The sequence below is a fragment of the Bacillus rossius genome, chromosome 6 (genome assembly GCF_032445375.1).
Source record: "Bacillus rossius redtenbacheri isolate Brsri chromosome 6, Brsri_v3, whole genome shotgun sequence".
NCBI lineage: Eukaryota > Metazoa > Arthropoda > Insecta > Phasmatodea > Bacillidae > Bacillus > Bacillus rossius.
The window spans coordinates 39,487,023-39,508,533 of NC_086334.1; the positions used below are offsets into that span (position 1 = coordinate 39,487,023).

The 21,511-nt window shown below is 37.6% G+C and overlaps 1 protein-coding gene across 2 annotated transcripts in view; it reads right to left on the bottom strand.

The window, feature by feature from the left end:
* Window positions 1-21,511, bottom strand: part of LOC134533062 (alpha-actinin, sarcomeric) — a 141,129-nt gene that overhangs the window by 7,417 nt on the left and 112,201 nt on the right. The window contains exons 2-11 of one of the 2 annotated variants that reach the window (XM_063370259.1): window positions 16,069-16,303; window positions 14,630-14,804; window positions 12,817-12,977; window positions 10,586-10,671; window positions 9,714-9,806; window positions 8,282-8,512; window positions 5,657-5,733; window positions 3,690-4,083; window positions 2,597-2,833; window positions 1,055-1,139 (exon numbers count right to left, since the gene is read on the bottom strand). In XM_063370259.1, coding sequence (XP_063226329.1) covers window positions 1,055-1,139; window positions 2,597-2,833; window positions 3,690-4,083; window positions 5,657-5,733; window positions 8,282-8,512; window positions 9,714-9,806; window positions 10,586-10,671; window positions 12,817-12,977; window positions 14,630-14,804; window positions 16,069-16,303 — 1,774 coding nt within the window. Of the gene's footprint in view, window positions 1-1,054; window positions 1,140-2,596; window positions 2,834-3,689; window positions 4,084-5,656; window positions 5,734-8,281; window positions 8,513-9,713; window positions 9,807-10,585; window positions 10,672-12,411; window positions 12,498-12,816; window positions 12,978-14,629; window positions 14,805-16,068; window positions 16,304-21,511 lie in introns of both variants that reach the window. The other variant, XM_063370258.1, reaches the window with a different exon arrangement.

The following is a 21,511-nucleotide window of genomic DNA, read 5'->3' on the forward strand; positions in this document are numbered from 1 at the left end:
GTAAATCACATCATTGATAAAAACAAGGCTTGTAAGACCACATACATACGTTTTAATTAGAAAAAAAAAAAAAAAATTGTTAACATGTGCGGGAAGCGACATTTTTTTGGTTTAGGGTAACTACTCTATAAAGTAGTATCATATTTTTGGTCCCCTAAAGTACTTTATAAAGGGAATTTACTGTACATACATTAAAACTGTTAACTATAATTAATTAATTACATTTGAACTGTAAGAAAACTAAATTACCGAGAGCCAAGAATGCTGAACCAGAAAATTATAATGTATCTTTGCTGCCAGGATTTTGATGCCAGCAATGATTGGCCTACCTATTCCAAGGTTTGAGGTTAGCTTAAAAAATACCTAAACAAATAAAGTTTTAGGCTATTGAATTAAGTTAACTCCTCTTTTCTGTGTATTTGAATTGTTCTTAAACAAATAATGCATTTAGTGCAAAATTCTGTTTTCTATATAAGAACCGGAACTGAGGTTCTTGGTGTAAAACCAAACCAGAACCGAACCAACTAATAAATAACAAAACCACAAAGCCCTGCTTATCACATCTGTGAAGTTTAACATGTTAATCAACAGTTTACTTTACACTTTACATATGTTCTTGCTTACAGTCACTGTTATATCTAATGTTATATTTATCTATTGTAGGTATACAAAATACAAACGGTAGCATTGTATTTGATATATCAAAGGTACGTAAATTTGCATGTGTTTTGTTACTACCTTCTTGGGTGTTTTTACAGATGTACCTACATAGTCCAATATTTTATTTGGCCGACCTTTCCACAATGGCACTAAAAACATATACTAAATTATGCATTTACTTAATACATTTACAAACTGGCCTCAATGTCTACCAAATTTCTCCAAATTACTACTAATTTAAATATTTAAAATATCAAAAATGTATCTAGAATACTGATAATAAATTTAGCCAAAATATTTTTCTGCTTAAGAAGCTGAAATAATCTTTCACTTAACCTTTATACCAGGACAACTGGGTAGCAACAGTTACAAGTCTTATCACACAAAAGGATACTCTGTTGTTTTCTCAGTTCATTCTGCAGGGTTTGGTCTCTCTGGGGCACCAGCTGTCTCACATCCGTCCACTTCTTGGTCAGGTCCTGCCGACACAAAGAACACACACTGCACGACTCTCACGCGACAGAGCAGCCTTTACAAAGAGCTGAAAGCACTCTAGTGCAACACACAGCACAGCCCCCCCCCCCCCCCCCCCTCAAAAAAAAAAAAAAAAACCCACATTAGCACTGCAAAAGTATGTACACGCGTTGCTACATGCAAACTGTTTGAATGAATTTCACTATGATCGCCAAAGCACGTGAAATCACAATGAAAAGGCTGTGCAATGCATGGCTAGGTTTTAGTACCAACTAACGTGCTTTTTTTTGCTAGCGACACATCACCCATAACAAAGAAGGTGCGTAGAGATTTGAGTGTTGGTACCTGGAACCTGAAGTCCTGTAGTCCTTGCCAGCAGCCAACAGAAACAATAACTTAGCGCTCGCCTCCCAGCAGTTATGAATGCCACAGTGTGGTAAAGCAAGTAAATATACTTGACACTTACAGAGTACATGTAAATGCTAAATGTGACCATTTCATACTAATTTTTTTCTGCTGGTTAATACTGCACCATACTGCAAGCAATTTCTGTTTACATTTATTTTAAAAATTAGTATAGTTGACTTTCGACTATTCACGCTAAACTAGGGGAGTGATGCAGCTGATAATCCAAAATCATAAATAATCTATCAATTTTAATAAACATGTGATGCATAGGTATGCCTAATATAGCATTTGCACACAAAATGTTATTTTTACTATGATTTTTTAGTGTCTTCTTACACAAGGTTGGGCAATTCACTAGCAATATTTAATTACTCTATGTCTTCGCAAACAATAAATACAATAGAATGAATCATACAATCTTTCTGGTCATCAAAGAAAGCATAAACACTGAATTTTGCTGAATTTTCAGCATGTATCAGCTTTAAGTCTGCACTCAGTGGCTCCTTGTAAGAAAAAAATAAATTATTACCTAAACTTAAATAATTTTGTCAGCGAGATGTATTCAACCCATAATTTTATCACTGGTGGAAATTTGTAATTTCTCCTACTGAAATTTTTAGCTATAGGCTAATATGCAAATTTAATTTTCCATGACTTCTACAGTAAAGTTTAATAATACATAAATATTTTATCAAGTCAAACTTGTTTTCGAAAACTCACACCTCAGTAATAAAAACACACAGAGAAAAGCAAACAACAAAATTCACTCTAGTGGAAAAAAAATAGCATAGACGCCAAGATATGCATCACTACTGAGAAAAATTATATTTAATCATTGCACAATTAAACTTTTCTTTTAGTAACAGATGGTTACTTTCACATTTGAACTTTGTATTTTATATGTACGTTTTATTAGAATCCCATGCATTTACAAATATTTGCCCATACCTAAAATAATTTCCGACAAAACTGAGAGATTGCAACACTGCTAGTTTACAAGGTTAGTAGGTGCTGCCGCAGCAAAACGAAGGCAGCTTGAAGGCTCGCTACTCACGGTGGCAGTGAGCGTCGTGTAGGGGTTCTCCAGGCCACCGGGGACCTGGTACTTCTGCACAGTCGTCTCCACCTCCCGCACAAGCGACACAATCGAGTTGTACTCCTTGTCTGCCTCCCCGAGCGTTGCCTTGAACTGGTTGTGGGCATCGATCAGCCCTTGGATCTCTTCCATGGTGTGGACGATGAACATGTCGACCAGGTCCTCCCGTGTTCCGTCCAGCCAGTTGTTGAACGGCTGCAACAGCAATGTGCTTCCTGGCCTCCCTGTGCACGATGCCACAATCTACAGCTGTTAAACCAAAATCTTTCTGGTCTCTCAACATTCTCGCACAGACCGATTGCCTCAACACAGCTTACGATGTACAACCCAAAGTAATCGAGAACATTGTAAATACATATCTATTATATTACCATCAAAGGTAAGGAAATTTGAAAAGGAACCAAGCTGAATATATGAGTTAGGTTTGAAACAACTACGTATAGCACTGATAAACCAAAATATTTTCTAGCAATTTTTAAATATCATACATTCAGAATATCATATGTGGCTGAAGAAAAAATTATTTATGAGAATCAAGAGCTTTCTGAAATGAGTGTTCCACATGAACAGTCGCATCACTTGTTTCGGTAACCGACACTTTACACAACCCAGAGTTCAGTAACTCTTACACACTAGAAAGGATATACATGAAAGGCTCATGGCGAGCCAGAGGTCAGGATTTACGCTAAGGTTATCCTTGGTTCAACCTCGTATCTATGCAAGGAAAAAAAAACTAACCTATGAATGCTGATTGATTTTTGTTGTCAATATTAAAGTTTATTTTAAAATATTTGAGAGTTTTTAAATGTGTGTTACTTACCATTGTATGTTACACTTAAAGTCTCCAAAACTTACTTTCTATTAATTCCACTGTCCCATTAATGCTTTTTGATTAATTAAAAAATTAAAAATTAATTAAACCTTGAACTTGATTTCATTATTTTCAGTATTATTTTGTCCTGAGCAATATTTTCCCAACAATTTTTGCGGCCTTCACCATAAACGCTCCTCGTCTAGAATGTCACACCCGTTGGCCGGAGAGCTGACTCACCGCTGCGCGCTTGGCGAACTCCAGGTGCAGGATGTCTATCTTCTCGAGGATGCGCTCGGCTTCGTCCAGGGCGGCCCTGCGGCGCTGGGTCAGCCCGCCCAGGCGGTCCCACTGGTCGCAGATGCGCTGGCAGCGGGCGTTCACGCTCACGGAGTCGTGGTACTCCAGGGTGTTGAGCTCCTGGGCGATGGCAGCGATCTGCTCCACGCGGTCCTGGTGCGCCGCCAGGTCGCTCTCGAACGCCTCGTGCTTCTTCTTCAGCGCCTTCAGCTCGTTCAGCTTGCACTGCCGGAAGTCCTGGCTCTGCAGCATCTCCTCCTTGCCGCGCGTCCAGTCCTCGTGCGTGTCTGCCTTGTGCTTGAACTTCTGAGCGAGGTGCTCGAGCCGCTCCAGCCTGCACGCACGCCCCACGACACTTAGCACTTGCTCATACCACTGTAACGGCTACAATCGTATTTCTTCAAATAGAACCTTCAATATCGACTGCTTGAGTTTATGTACAGATTTAAAGAGTCCTTATACACTTCCCCCCCCCCCCCCCCCCCCAAAATATAATTTCCCTCAAAAATACTAAAACCCAAGTGCAGCATACAAACATTAAAATAATAATTGAATAGATTATGTCTTTGCATATTTTTGAAGTGGTGCCACTACACGTATAACCTGAATATTGTGCTTGCAATAAAATTTTGGATTGAATGATGCTTGTACATATAATGGGTCCAATAAAAAAATTAAAATAAGGTTTTAATGTGAGAAACATTTTTAACCAATAATTAACCTGAAGTTTAAGCAAGTAGCATGAACATTTATTTTTATTCAAGTAGGTAAAAACTAACAAATAAAGCCTTAACTGAGCAATATTCATATCCAACAAATATAACATTCATAGTAGCATAAAGCATGTGCTACGACAAATAAATGTGAAGATAGTACTACTTTATAACATGCTAATTTTCAGGTTTTTTTTTCTCAAACGCACTTGGTAAAAAAAACTATAACTATGTTCATTAAAAATAATTTTTTAATCAGAAGTTTTTTTCTTTAACTTTTTTTTCCAAATTAATCTAATTGTTTGATGGCTGGAGTAAAGGTTGAATGTAGTAGTTATACATCTCATCCTTGTGGTCTCATGGCAATGATACAGAACTAAAACTATTCTGATAATGTATTTGTGTATGTAATTTTATTAATTTCATAGGTAATAAATAATGCCTCAGAAAATAAACCAGTACAAAAAAAAACTTTTAAGGGTTTCATCCAATGATCGGCTGAATTGCCATTGTTGATCTCATGTAGATGATTGTTATGATAACTCACTATAACTGTAATCAGAATACAGTTGCAAAGTAGCCTCAATTTAGACCCCTACATATATGAATTTATGCTATTAAAAGACTGCTTAAATGCTTGAAACTGATAAATACAAAAAAGGATTCTTAACAGTTCCATACTTTATGATATCTGATCTCAAGAGCAGGTAGCATGCACAGAGGCTGCAGGTGTTGGGAATGTTACAACCCGGAGAGACTGTAAGAAACCGGATCACTGGCAAAGGAACAATGAACCCTGATTGTTTGATGCTGATGCATAAAGCAATTTGCAAGTGCATTGCTGCACTACAACCATGTCAGCAACAGTCTATCTAACAGATAATTTATTAAATATAACAAGGATTCACTAGTAAATGGAATACATAGAAATATTACTCACAAAACATCAAGTGCAGCCAGTATAGGAAAATTTAAAAGGTTCAGTATTTGTAAACAGTGATAACAATTTTACACATAAGATTAATGAATTTTTTTTATTGATATATACTGTAACTGATATATACTAGTTACAGTATATATCAATAAAAAAAATTCATTAATCTTATGTGTAAAATTGTGTTGAACAAATATGCATAGGCTTAACTAGCACATTCACAGTTGGTCAGTCACTCCAAACACACAAAAAAAACTTACCTCATCATCTCTGACAGCAACCATTCTTCAAATGATTTTTCTGAAGCCTCCAGACCTTTCCATGCATTTGCAATATCCTGGAAAACAATGACTAATCACTTACTGCACAACAACTAAAATCTAGCAAGTTATACAGGTACATCACACACATAAAAGTGTGCTATAGATGTAGAAACAACGCACCAAAATCAAGGTGTAACAAAAATTTTTGTGCTCATGATTTTGAGATTTTGCTATAGGTACAAAATGACAGGATTGATTCCTAAATCACTTAATTTGGAATTAATGACCAAGACATGAAAATCAGTGTTTTAATATTATTTTATAATAAAAATCTCATTTTGTTACTTTAATTTATGATAAACCAAACTGAGATATCATGATTTGCTGAAACAAATATGTGACAGTTCGTAAAAGCTCAATTGAATATAAATAGATAACAAATAATTGTTCTCTTTATTTTCTAGAGCTTAAATGAAAAGTCTCACACTGCAAAGTAGCAGTATCTAACTCACATTTTTAGCTCACATTATTAATGCACAACAAAACCTATAAACCAGAAGTTAAACTTTTAAATGAGAAGAATTTGTAATGTAAAAGTACTATTATATTTACACTATAAATTAGTAAGCCAATTATACTAATCTGAAACATCAATGCCAATAAATATTAAATCTGCTACTGATGAAGTGCATAAAATATTTTATCAAACATCAATATTACTGGAAATTCAATTCTGGAACTACTTTGAAACTTCACTCCAAATATTTTTGTTACATATAAGAATTAGGTAGGTATACTTTAGATATAAAACATGGTTAATCTGTACTATACATATATCATAACACAGGTGCAATGAAATATGGACCATTATAAACATTATTTTATTAGAAAAAGAATTTAAATTTTTTTTATAAGGTCTCATACTGTTGTGTCATTTTGCATAAACCATGTTCACAAAAATGCTGGCTCAAAACAGGTGTTCATTTAAATTTTATCTGACATTTCAACATGGCTATTATTTTTTTTTGTGATAACTTTGAGAATTTTAAACTAATCTGCAAAATCACTGACTTACTTTATAAGAAACAAAAATAACTATGTGAACGTTTAGTTAAAAACACATAAGTTTATGACCCTTAAGTAAAGCCATGTAAATTATGTGAAGAAAATACAGTTTTACTTTTGCAAATCTTTAACGCTGTTACTAAATAAAGATGGTCTTTTAAGACAATAAGGACAGTTTTCATATAACTTTAAAAAATATTTTCCTGGACAGTTTACAAATGCTTATACCAGTATTTCACAAGTATTTGTGCAGTTAGGAACAAAACCTTGTTCAAAATTTCTTGGTGGCTTAATTGTTACTTCCAGTACTCAAAACTTTGAAGCAAGCGTTTAAAGGACACAACCAACACTTTCAATGCAAACCATGGCATTCGACAAGAACACTTCAGAATTGTGTAGCCAAGAATGGGCTAGATGGGAAAATCTCGCACAAAATTGATTGCCAGTAACAAGTATTAATTCACCATCTAACTTGCTAATAGGGAACAGGGCGTTTGAGTGCTAGAATCACTCACCTCCCACCAACCCACTGAAGATTCAGTTTTGATTCCCGGTGGCGTCAAACCTGGGTTTCTTAAGAGGGAAGGTTGTGGAAGCTGCCATGAGACCATGGGTTTTCCCACAGTACTCCTGTTTTTTCCCAACCAATTCAATCTGACAATGCTCTAGTCTCATCTCATCATACATCATACATCATTTCTAATGGCATACCAGACAAGATTTTTGTGTGAAAACCTGGCTTTGTTGTCATGATGCTACACCCAGTATGAACAATGTGTCTGTTTACTACACATATGCCAACATTATGAAAAAGAAACTTTTTTCTCTTAAATAAACCTTTTAATTATACAGAACTAGCTGAAGTACCCAACGTTGACCGGACTAAACACATTATAAGGAATATCACTAAAGAGTTCCACATCTGTTGGATGTACATTTGAAAAATGAGAAGTTTTTTTTTTTAAAGTCCAACTAATTGCACAATCTCGCATCAGCAAAATCATGACGCCAATCTTCAACTTTATTTTGTGGGAAGTCAAGAAACCCCTAGGCAATAATACATGACGGATGCACTAAACTATAGTGCGTTACAAATTCAAGGTAACACCATCCATTTATAAACTAAACTGTTGTTAGCGCCTTTAGTCTGCTAGCAGCCGCGAGCTTCACCAAGCGGACGGGTTTCACCAAGGAAGATAGGAAGTCCCCAGACCTTACTATCTGACCATGTGACAGACAGACAAATGACACTGCTTGTGTGTATTACCTACGTTCTATGATTTTCTATTTTAAATCTGAATTTACCCCCTTTTCACTTCCTAAGGGACTGAACTTCATAATTATATGTAGTCTATGTCACTCTTCGGCCCATAAACTATCAACATGCAAAAAAACATGTTGATCTGTTGCTCAGTTGCTACGTGAAAGAAGGACAGACAGACAAACATACTTTTACATTTATAATATTAGTAGGGAGGGGGGAGGGGGGGGAACTCCAAATCTTCAATGTCTTGAAAAGATGTTTCGCTAGTAACAAGCAGTAATGTAAGCACTCACAGACACCATCTTGCCCTCGGTGGGCATGTAGGCGGGGCGATTGGACAGCCGCAGCTTGGTCTGCAAGGTGTTGAAGTTGGTCTCCAGCTTGGCCTTCTGCTCGACGCGGGGGGGCTTGTGCTTGCGGCGGTACGTGCGGTACTCCTCCAGCTTGCGCTGCACCCCGGCCAGCGAGTTGTCCGTCTGGCGGGAGTTCAGCCACGGCATCGTGCGCCGGATCCACTCCAGCAGCTGCGGAAACACGCCCGTCTGTGCCCTCCCCTGCCAGCGGCTAGCAACACTGACCACATTTCCATTGTGTCCCGTGGCTACTTGACGCCCTGGACCTGCGACGAGTGGCAAGAAGAGGAGGCAAACCTAACCTACCATTCAAGCGAAAATTTGTTACAACTTCTCGGTTGTAAACATCCGGTAACCAGATTCCAGAACTTTTACACGACCTTCTAATTTATAACATTTTTACATCAAAGGGTCGTTATAAAGAAAAATTAAACGCAACGTGTAATAATTATTTTGTGAGCAGGAACGAGCCAATTTTTAAATTAGAAAGCTAAAACCTTTTCAGAGATATTTCCAAATAATTTAAGTTTGACAGTCCAAAACTATTTATGTTCATGCGCGATTATAAACTGATTTGAAGCATCAAAAACAAGATGCAAGTTAACCGAAGCTTGCTGAAAATTAACATTCTGTGACTTCCAGTACCATAAATGTTTATTTTGGGAACTTTTTAAAGACTGTGATCAGTGCTACATTTTGGTTACTCTTTTGACTTTGATGACCTCTAGATACTTTGTTGTATTAACTAAATAAAAAGTAACACACAATAAGCTGATTTAATGGCTAATCAACTAACCACTTACTCAACACTAAAATACTTAGGGCCAATTTCACCTTGCTTAACTACTCGAAGTTAGTGAAATGCAAGAAATGATTGGTGAAGTAAAAAAGTTGGTTTAAAAATGTCAGGTAAATTTAAAAAAACTTTATTTAAACAAATTGGCCCTTAACCATAAAGAGTACGTAATCGTTAGCCAAAGGATTTTAAAATTGGTATAACTATGTCACTATGTCCTAATTGTTTTTCAGTTTTAATTGAAATTTTTTCAGTGGATAATAAATAGAAGGCTATATGAACATATTTCTTAGACAGAAAATATTTCTACAAATGTTACTTAAATGTTGAAACCAACCAGTGTTATAAATTTTCTGGTACTGGATTTTAATAAGATGGATGGAAGAAAAGAAAGAAAAAGATCCTAAGGAGAGAGTATTTAAAGAAATTGTCACAAAAGCTATGGTGCAGTTAATGTAATTGTTTTTTTTTGGAGAGCTGCAACTTTGTAGTTTTAATTTAAGTAAGGTACAATGGTAACACACAGCAGTTGTCTAATCAGAAGCAAACTAACTGCCCTGTACCTAGCGTACTTACATCGCTAGCTAGTCGCTCGTATTCCTCCATCAACCTCTCATTCTCTTGGTTCACCTTCAGTACCTTGCAGATCCTGTTGGCCGCTGTCTCCGCCTGCAATAAGGAACTTGTCTGAGACAGCTTCCTGCAGTCAAATACTGTATTTCACCAACAGCTTGTCAAGTTACTATAAAAAAAAATTATATTACATATAAATTTTGTTATATTGCAAATACAATTTTTTCCAACTAACAGTTTAAAAAAGATTTTTAAACATACAAACTATGATAGAATAATACTATTTAAAAAGGTAGTTACTACATTAGCGTTTGATTAACAGAAGTTCTGTATAATCTGAGCTGGCCTAAAGTGCCATTACCAGCAAAGACTGTTGAAATATTCGCTCAAGAGCCTAGAAAATAACGTAACTATTGTCAAAAGTCTGAAGAAAATTAACTTCAAAGATACACTTTACTGGTTGAGCAAATCGTGGAGTGATGTAAAATAATCTACACTGAAGGAAAGCTGAAAAAACATCACACTGAAAAATGGTATAACTATGTCAACTGAAAACCAAGAAAATTTTCTTTTCATATCTGTGTTATCAGAGAATTTTCTGATCCAAGGTAACTGCGATCCACATTTACTTGGTTAATCAAGAATACTGTATTAGATTTTCAAAAACTTTTAAATTATGTAAAACAAAGATATGATGTTGAGAAATATTTGTTTAAATTAACAAAATAGAACACATGTATACACACATGCAGAATAAATTTTCAACCAGCATTCTTGAAAAACTATTAGAAGGTTTTCAAAACCAAACAAGTATTATAAATGCTGGCTGAGAAGATTAAAAGGGCTCCATCCAGACCAGGTACAAATTGCCATACCTTCTGCGCACCAGAGAAACAATGGTAGTAGGACGACACATAGGTCATGACGGCACGCTCGTCTGGCATAGCGGTGTTGTCCAGATCTGCAAGGCAGCCAACATCAACCATGCAGCGTTAGATCTCTACGACAGTCAGTGGTTAGCACGGTGTGAGGCGTCGCCAACTGCGAGAACTACTGTGGTGAGTGCTTGACTGGATGTTCACCCTTACACACGTACATGCTTCTGATGTGGCAATATAATATACTGGTTGTCAACCTTAAACCCTGGTTGTCAGCCTTCAACCTTGCTTGCAACAAGCACATCATTTCTTGAATAGTATTCTAGATTAATCTAGCACAAGCTTAAAAAAACTCTACCAAACAGATATATAATTAGAGTAAACCTCAAAGGAGGATTTCACCAATATTTTCTACATTTGTAAATTACCAAGAAACATTTTCTGTCAACCAGATATCTTTCCAATATTGAGGCTTGCTAATAAAGTATACACGTTTACTTTCATGAAATAAACAGTTACATGTTCATTAAATTTTTCTTTACTTTCTTTCAGTTTAAACACACATATTTACACATCTGTTTTGAAAGCAACTAAATTAACTCATATTTCATGTGACATCAACATGAATTTTCAAACAAAGATAAGGTGAAATTTACTCTACATATTTTCCTGACATCCCAATTCCTGCACAGTAAGATGATTAGTTAATTATATATTATATTTTCTGCAGCTAACATACATATAAAACTATCAGTATTTTTTATTATAAAATTTAAGTAATGAACGTCCAGTCTAGCCTCAACACACAGACATGAGCACTATGACACACTTGTGTTAACTCTAGTTCTATATCACACTGTCAGCACCAGCCAAACATCAAAAATGTTAAAATGTTATTTCAGAAACAATATGCACTTTACCAAACAGCACAGACTTCTATGTTTAATCATGAAATGAGTATAATGAGTCAGGAATGTAAGGAAGTAAATATTTCATTACAGCATCATCCTAAATACTTTAATTATTTGAACATTATATAATGTTATAATGTGTACAGTAATATTAAAAATCATGATTCCTTTATATAGATCCAATTTTTTCATACTGATAGCAATTTTTAAACATGCCATGCACTAAAAAATTAGAAGTAAAATTAAGTACTTCTGGCAACAGTTACATTCTTTCATTACTTTTAATATCAATTTGATGATAAATTTAATTAGTAATGAATTTCAAGTTGTCAAATTACTCTTTTTATTAAGATATCTGCATCATGTTATAAAAAGTCTGTAAACAGACACACATATTTTGTGTATCAAAGTGACAAATTATTCATAGAGAAGAAAATGGAAAACTATTCTGCAACTGCCTCAACAGAGAACAAATCACAATAAATTTAACAGTTGTTAAATCCTGTCTCCAAACATACAACGCAAAATAAGGCTGTAAACAGAAACAAAATACAAAACCATGACCTACAGGTATATTCCCATAGCAAGAAGTTAAATTAGAAGTAACGGAGTAAGTCGAGTCTTGATTGATTGCAAATTCAAAAGTGTGTGTGCCATGAATTCCACTAAACTTGAGATGAAAATGAAATAAATTTCATTTTTTTTTTTGCTTCAGGTACTTCAAGGAACTACTAACGGTAGTAGAGAAAGTGTTTCACATTGAAAATATGTTTCTTGTCTCAGCTGGTAAACAGTGATGCCGGATGCTGCCATGCTGGGACGAGCAACTGTCAAACCCAAGCCAAACATTAACACACACGGTGGGAGAGGGGGGGGGGGAGGAGAGGCACGCCACACACGTCGCCACGTTACCTGATGGGCACCCTGGAATGCATGGTAGTAGCACGACACGTAAGTCATGATCGCACGCTCGTCAGGTTTGGGCGTGTTGATCAGATCTGCAAGTTACAAACGCCACCACCAAACATGTTTCCAAACCCGTCAACCACAACTTCGACGAAAACCCAATAAACTTCAACATTACGACACAGTCCACTGCTACACTTGAGGGAAAAAAATGGTGTACGTGGTTTTCTGGTTCCCCTTTTTATGCCACTCAGATTTGGAAACCCAAAGCTATATAACTTTCACTTCTGGACTGGTTGCTGCAACCATTAGTCATAATTCGTAACAAAACAATAATGCAAAAGGCTGAAAAAAAAAATATTACGCAATATGATGAGACGAACATGACGAGTAGCTCAAACAGGAACTCACCGTCAGGGTCCAACATGCGCGGGATGTCCAGATACTTCTCTGCAACGTCAAAGGCGGTGTTCAGATTCTCCAGGGGGTTGTCCTTGGACAGCTTGTGGTAGTCGATGAGTTCCGGCCGGTGACGGTGAATCAAGGCACAGAAAGCCAAGCCATCCTTGAAACTAGTGGCACCAAAAACATAATGTAGAATCATCACACAAAGTTCAGCACCTTCTTACAAAACAATACATAAAAAAGATTTGCCACTACGATGCTACAGCAAAACAAGTTTTTGCACACTGGCCTCAATTTTGTGGGGTGTAAGAGATATTTATAAATAAAAAAAAAAAAAAAAAAGACTACTGCTAAGCATTGTGTAAAAAAGCATCATGAGCTCTGTATTCCAGCCTTCTGCGAGCAACCATGGAAGCTATGGAATTATGGTGCTTCCGTAAATGAAAAGGAATGTTTTACTATAAAATGGTTTATTTTTTAATAGTCTCTATGAATAATACTTATTACAACAATAAACAACACATTTTTTTGTTTAGTTTTACAATAGAATTAATCCAGGCTCTGAAATTTAAAAAAATATTTTCATCAACTGTATAAAAAAAATTAAATCATGTATAATTATAATTAAACAAGTTAAAATTCTCATCAAGCATGACAAAATTCATTGGACCCAAATGATACACAATTACATTAAGAGTAATCATTTTTTATTAAAAAGGATATTATACCAAAGTAATGAAAGATGACTTTTATGAACAACAATCTCTAAACGTAAATGGTGTTGAATCTAGTGATTCTATTTTGTTATTGAATGTTTTTGTCCAATGTTAAAGGCTTAAAATCTTCTCTGTCTACAGAATTTCATTTTGAAAAGTTGTACGTACTTGTACATTTACTGAAAACTATATTTAATACAAGTATAACATTTCAAGTTTTTCCATCTAAATGGAAAATAGTTAAAGTAATTCAGATTCATAAAAGTGGCATTAAATTAAATGTTTCTAATGATAGACCAATACCATTTCTCAATGGCATTTCCTAAATACTATTTGAAAAATTATATCAAACCTACAAATTCCACACTAACAAAAGGATAACTATCAAACAACATGTGTTCAGAACAGGGATGTCTTGACTACTTCTTCCAATCTAATTACACTCCTTAATCCTATTTATAATGCAGTTACTAATAAACAATATTAATTTTATGAAATACAACTTTTTTTACAAATAACTGTAATGAAACCACTGATTATGTATTACCTTTTATTATCCACATATAATGTTACCTTTATATTATATGGTTGCATGTATTTTCTGTGTTACATTAAGCATCATTTGCGCTTGCATTTGTAATTATGTTTATCTGCTCTTTGTATTACCATCTTGGTTATTTTAGTGTTTGTATTGTCTGTTGTAGTCCCCCAAAAAAATTTGGAAATGGGTACTTGTAGATGTTGACTAATTGCTGGCAGTGTTTACCTGTTGTGGCACTTCCCTTCAGATGGTGCCTGCCTGCTCTTGATGCTCACAAGAAAGCAGTGGCTGCATACTTGCAGCGACTACATTTTCCTATTTATTTTTGTGTGTTGTACCCACCGTGAAAACTCCAACTATTGGCGGGCACGAGACAAATAAATAACATTAGCCTCCAATAGGATGTGTGGTGGTTTTCTCTAGGATCAGCAGAACCAACTCGTGTCACTGGTAACGTGGAACAGGAAGTGAAAGGCTGAAGCAACCAAGTGCAGGACACAGCTCGGGAACAATAACCAAAGGGAAATAATGGAAACGAGGATCGGGCTGAGAACGCACCCACCTGAGGTGGAAGTTCTGCACGTTGACGTTCTTGTAGGGGGCAGTCTTGCGCTGGCACCACAGCAGCAAGCCCTCCTTAGCAGTCATCTCCTCCACGGAGATGTCTTGGATGGCGAACCTCAGGATGATGGTCCAGATCATACCCAGGGTCATTTTCAAGTTGCCATCCACAATTTCTGCAAGTTGAGCCCAGCCATGCAGAAGTCTCCATGCACAATTGAAGAAATTGGTATTAGTAGGCTCTAATCCTGTCTGTGCTTTGAGGTTCCTTCAATATAGTATGTGCCTGCATGTTAGTTAAAATAACTTTTTTTAGTATCTAAGGAATATATACTTCATTAGATATTAATGTTTTACATGAAATAATAAACTTTTTAATGTGTAAACATCTAAGCTCTCAGTATAGGGCATTTGATAGAGTAACTTCGTGAAATTGGAATGGAAGTCGATGAACGGAAATATAATAGTCTCTTTCCAAATTTTTAATTTGTCTAATAACACAATGATACAGTACGCACTTGGGAACATCAAGGGATGTTGTTTAAATATCACCACCGGGAAAAAAAGTTTTAAAATAACATTACAATATAATAATATTGTTGAATAAGCTCAATAATGTATAGGTTTTTACGAAGTTTTGAGAGAATGATTTCAGTTGTTTCAGCAAAAAAAAAAAAGTATACAGACATATCCTTAGTGTTTATATGTTTTAAAAAGTTTTAGGTTAATAGTGTTACAAATGGGGGAGGCAAGGGCATAATATACACAAGTTACCTGAGCAGCCTGGCCACTGACGTCACACGCATACCTTCGAGGATTATAGCTGCTCCGCCTTGCCACCCCCCTGCCCGTGCGTCCTTACTTCACAGCGCTGTTATCCATTCCTTAGCAGCATGTGAATTCCCGCGGGCCACTGCGTGCAGTGGCATGAATGACGAAATGCTATTCTGGATGCTTCGAGCAAGCGTTGGGTCGGCCTGAATGACGCGAAATGTCACCACCACTCCAGTCGGTTCCAGAAAGACTGCATAGGCTCCCGCCGGCCTCTGGCCTCCACGGGAGTTCCGAGAGTTCATACAGGTGAGTTTATTGAAGTGAGAGTTTGGCGAGGAGGACAACAGACTGTGCGTATGGCATGAGATTTGTGTGTGTGAGCAGGTGAGAAGTAAGGGAGCGAGACACTGTTGAGCATAGCTCCAATGAGGAGTGTGAACTGGTGAGTCTGACATATATATAGTGATTTGTGAAGAGACATTTTTTTTAAGTGCAAGTTATTTGTGAACAGACATTAAGTGTGGTGATTTCATTAATGATGTAAATATTTGAAGTAAATAAAACTGTGTAAGGATGGTCCAATTAATGTTTATACAGTTTCATAGGCAAGTCAACTTTGGCACAGAATAAAAGCCATTGCAAACAACGAAACAGAGAGAGGAGTACCTTCCGCGCCGATGGACACCAGCTTCACACCCTTGCTGGCGATGAAGTCGAGGGCCTTGTTGACGTTGGCGATCTTGTGGAACCTCATCTTGCCACGGTCTGGCTTGGGCAGCGTCTCCCCCGAAATCACCTCGAGAAGCAGCATCAACTTCAGCCCATTTCGGAAATCTTCGTCGATATTTTCGATGGCCGTGCCAGCTTTACGCAGGTGTGAGTTGCACCAGGCAGTGAATGTCTGTGAATCAAACCAAGGTGCAAACATTACACATTGTACATCAAACGTGAGTGATCAAACTGATCAGCTTCAGTGGAATAGAGTGTATATGGCCTCTTACAGGCCATAGCCATGCAAATCAACATTATGGTTCAAATATAATCTAGTATAAAGTATATTATAGCTTATAAAATTGTAATTAATTAAATGTCATAAAAAGGATTCAATTATAATATTTTTTTTCAGCCACAAAAACCTATTTAGGGTAGGGCCTATAAATAAGAAATTAGACACATTTATATTCAAAACTTTTTTTGAAGTCTTTACCTTGATTAATGACCTACATGAAAAAAATCAATATACTTTGATAAACGAAATATTAAAATAGCTGTAAAGTGTAGATTTAAAAAAATATTATTTTAAAATATTTCACTTTTGGCCTAGAGAAAAGTTTTGTCCTCTAAACAAATGCTAGATAATAGCACAAAAATACATTATTGGAATTTGAAAACTATCTAAAATCAGAATTTTCTCCAAGCAAACTCAAAATTAGTCAACATCTCCTTTAAAAGCATTCAACACAATGTATCAGACCAGGAGAAGGTATTCTGACAAGAATATGACAGCTACATTTGCTCGAAATATTACTACTGTGAAGTGTTACAGCAACTACTAACGAAACCCCATTACAGTACAAGTATCCGTGCTAGGTGCTAGGCAGAACCCCAGCAGAGCACTGGAAGACAACCAACCCAAAGATCCAAACAACTATCCTTTCCCCCCCCCCCCCCCACACAGTAACCACAAAATCACTCCACGTATGGTTGGAGGGACAAGTGTGTGTGAGCATTACAGGTATACAGTGGCATGAGGGGTCATAATACCTTACAGGAGGAACCATACCCCCACAGAAAAGGACGTTCGGGGGCTCTACCCTGGAATCTTTGAAACAACAACAGGCTGGGACTTAAATTTGAATTATGGTAATGCTAATTTGTCTTAGAAAATGTTAATATTCTTTCCTGATAAACTAGTTTTTTAATAAGTTTCCGATCAACCTCTGTCGAAATCGCGTCATTAAATGAGGCTATAAAATCTTTGAAAGTTTTTTTTCTAACATGCAATCATGAAAACACAATTGACTTCGAGATGTAGTGACCAGCTCTTTATGGAAAGCTGTGGCGGGAGTGAGCGGAGGACAGGAGCGAGGGGCGGGTACCTTGGGCAGGGTGACGAGCGCGGGCCCCACGACCGGGAAGCAGAGCAGCAGGGCGGTCATCTCGGCCGGAGGCGCCCCGCTACACTGGGGCTACACTGGGGCTACACTGGGGCCCCGCGAGGCCCGGGCTCGCCCGTCCTGCTCACGGGCCGGCGCCCCACAAGAACCCCCTTTGTGACCCGGCCGGCCCCGCTAATAGCTCCGCACTGGTGCGCTGTGACGTAGCTCAACTCTCTTGCCATATTGCTTCACCGCGCTCGATAATGGTTATTAAATATAAATTATAATTTATATCGTCAGTCGTCTAGACCTGTTTCCACAATACAAACGATGTTTTTAGTGTCCTGGACGTGAGGCACGCTAAACATTCTAGACTCCACGCACTGCAATGGCCGATCCGTCTCTTCCTGCGCGGATCCTGACAACCCCTCTCTGAAGGCCCCCGCCTACCAAGGACCACACACAGTGCTCACAGCTTCAGGGAAAAACCACGCGATTTGAAAACTGCTCAAGATACGTAGTGGTTTCTGTTTACGAAAAACATTTAAGAATACACAGAACGATGATGAGTTATTCTGTTTCAGGGTTGTGTTTCTATAATGTATTTTTAGAATAGTGAAGATGGCTAAAACGCTTGTTTTCAGAATGTTTTTTGGCATGAAACTTCCGGGGCAGATTCTTGAAAGCACTCAAGGAACTAGCATTAAACCTTTATCTTCATTTATCCGCCATATAATGTTATGGTTACCGTTCACGGCGAGACGACTGCGCGTCAGTTCAGAGGAGACACCGTACTAGAAGCACCAGCACCAACACAGATACACCCCTGACTAGGCTAGTGACAGCTGACAGTACCATGGCAGGGTGCAAGTGGGGGAACATGGCGGATACTGGCGTGTGCCGTTGGGTTTCTTGGGGTACTCCCGTTTCCCCCACCCCTTCTTTCCATCAATGCTCCAAGCTCATCTCATCGCCACTCACTGTGTCTGATGATCCCGATGTCGACGAGACGTTAAGCCATGGACCAGTCAGTCAGTCAGTCAGTCATTCATTCATTCATTCATTCATTCAAACCGTGTTCGCCTCGCAGTCAGAACTCGAAAGTGAGAAGGAAAATATTCGCAATGTTCGAGTGTGCGCTCCTTATTACTTATATTTTAAGAGTCATGCGGTCACAAGGTACGCCTATCTTACACTCAGTTTTGTTTCACGTTGATAAAATCGTGAAAGAATGAATTTCCGAGCCTTCTAGGAGTATTTACGCACATTTTAAGAAACCAAAATGAAAACATCCGTTTTCAAACGAAGTGGGTTCGATTGATTTAAACCATGTGATAGTTATTTATGCTCATTATATGTTAAGAATATATTTAAGAACGAAATTCACAGAATAAGAGCAGGTAAGATTCAAGTAGATGTCCGTCTCGTCCTTACAACATGACATTCGGCAGATGGTAGCGCTGATGCTCTCGCCAGAACCAACCCCCCTCCAGAGAATACGTGAATGCAGGTAAACGAAAGAAAAGAGAGCGCTACGTGAAAAAAAAGAAGAGGAGCACTAAATCAATGACATATAAATAAGGGACATTAACTGCATACACATGAGATGAGGGCTTCAACACGAAGCAGCAGCAGCTGACGGTATTTCAGCTTCCCATTGTCGAGATGCCACTCGCGCGTTGCCACCGGGAAGCGGAAGAGGGAACAAAGGACCATCTGGAGGAACAACTTGCCATCAGCCGACCTACTGCAGGCCAATACATCACACACCAACACCCGCAGATACTTCCGCGCCGCCAAAAGGGCACTGCTTGTGCTGCGATCTGGTGACACTGCCCCACAAACAAGTCCGTGTCGACAAGAGGAACCACTTATCTAATCTTCGGGTATGTTCGCTCACAGTAGTTCACGTACTTGTATTTTCTATAACTCTGCCAGATGGCAAATTCTGGCTTGCAGTTGGTTTTTGAATGCTTACGTCGACGACCACACGAGACTATCAAACTGCCATAAACATTGGTACATGTTACGTATACACGAATCTTACTCCAATGTTAAAACATGGGGGGGGATGGGGGAGAGGATGACCTCTTTCACTGTCTATCTATTTATAACGCAGCCCTTTCAATAAGATGGTTAAGTCGAGAACCTACTTTTCTTTGATAGCTGCCAACTTGACAAGGTGTAAACCTGGCTGTGGTTGGTTTTAACCTATAATGTTACGGGCAGTGACTTTTATTAGAAGTATGTTTTAAGATAAAATGGCTACGAAAGTGTTGGAATGATTCTGAAGGAAATGCATCTATTCAGGCGAGACAGACTTATTCGATTATTCAGAAAATTCGCTTTTATGTTGCATCTGATTGCTATGAAAACACTAGATGAAAAATTCCATTCACGAAAACTTAGAATATCTCGGGAATGAAAATATTGAGGAAAAAAAAATAAAGAAAAAAAGAGAGCGTTCCATTCTTTGAAAATTAAAATAGCCGCGGTTCAAGACTTTTGGTAACGTCGAAAAGAGTTTACTTTGAAGCAAAATAATATCGCCGCTGATGAAGGCAAGGTTGCAGGACGGTTATAAATGCGTCCAGTCCTGGCTGAAAGAGACACAAACCTTGAAGCACTGCCAACAGCGCTTCTCTTTCCCCTCTTTCATCAAACTCATTTACCAAAGCAACAAGATTGTGTAAGATAAGAGGCAAACCTACATTATTCAATGCGGTAGGAAAAGTTTAGGAATGTCACCCATGGTCTTTAAGGGGATCTTCTCTCCCCCCTAAAAAAAAAGTAGCTGGGGTATTTAATTGGTTCGAGAAAGCGGAAAACTGCAATCCTTAAGAGCAATTTCTGATCGTGGTTCGATCACATATGCTATATGGTTTAATTTTCTTGTCATTCTTAATATTTAAGGGTTATTCCTGTACATTTATAAAGACAGTTCTCTTTCAGTTCATGTATAGTCAGACATTTTGCCACCAGCTTAACAAAATGCTTTAAAAGGTCATTCAATAGTTAAAAAAAATATGATTACTTTTAGTAAACGTCTGGCGATAAACAGTAAATTCAAAACAGCCGTAGTGGCAAATATCCAGTAATGTCACAAAAAAAGAAGCAACCAACATGACGTGGCTAAATCTGGTTGCACAATTGAAAAAATAACAATATCAGTGACAATAGGTCGTGCGCACAAGATCTGACCGCCATGTTTCCCAACCTACTGACTCACAACAGCGCATAAGATGATTGTGTGCATGGGATACAGGTCGTGTGCGAAGGAGGGAAATTAATATATATTTATTTCTGTAATGAAAGCACGGCGCAACAGCCAATGAAAGTAGAGTATAATGCTGTTTTGCGGAACTAGAGAACTGTTTATAATTACTAAAAATATAGTGTTCACAAACTGTTGAGATATTACAATGCTCAGGCGTATGTAATGCCTGCTTCGAAAAATAATTATTACTATTACTTACAAAAACGTTACTAGCAATTAATGTAAATAAAAAATGAAAATGTTTCGTGGGTAGAATGGGAAACTAAAAATTTTACAAAACCAAAATTTATATATATATATATATATATATATGTGTGTGTGTGTGTGTGTGTTGAAAAACTGATTTGACAAAATGCTGGTCAGATGTCGTCGGATAATCATTTGGTAGTTAATATAGTCATTTACTAACCCTATCAATAGATGTCAGATGCATCGCGAAATATCATTGGCTGAAATTAACCGTAAAATTTTAATTGTGAACGGATTTCGCATAGGTCGCGTGCACAGTTGCGTGCTTGGCCTGCTATGCACTCGCTTACGTTTTTCAATCGTGAACCCAGCTTTAAGCGACGATTCAGGAATGATGGTGTTTGGAATGCCAAGTTGCTGTTGGCGTCTCGAGAACACTCCAGAACTGGCAGCAGTCTAAGGTTTACGTCTCAACCATGCTTTGCGATCGGCAAGTCAATTTAAAAGCCTGGCGGCTGGGAAGCTTCGTAACTACAATACCGAA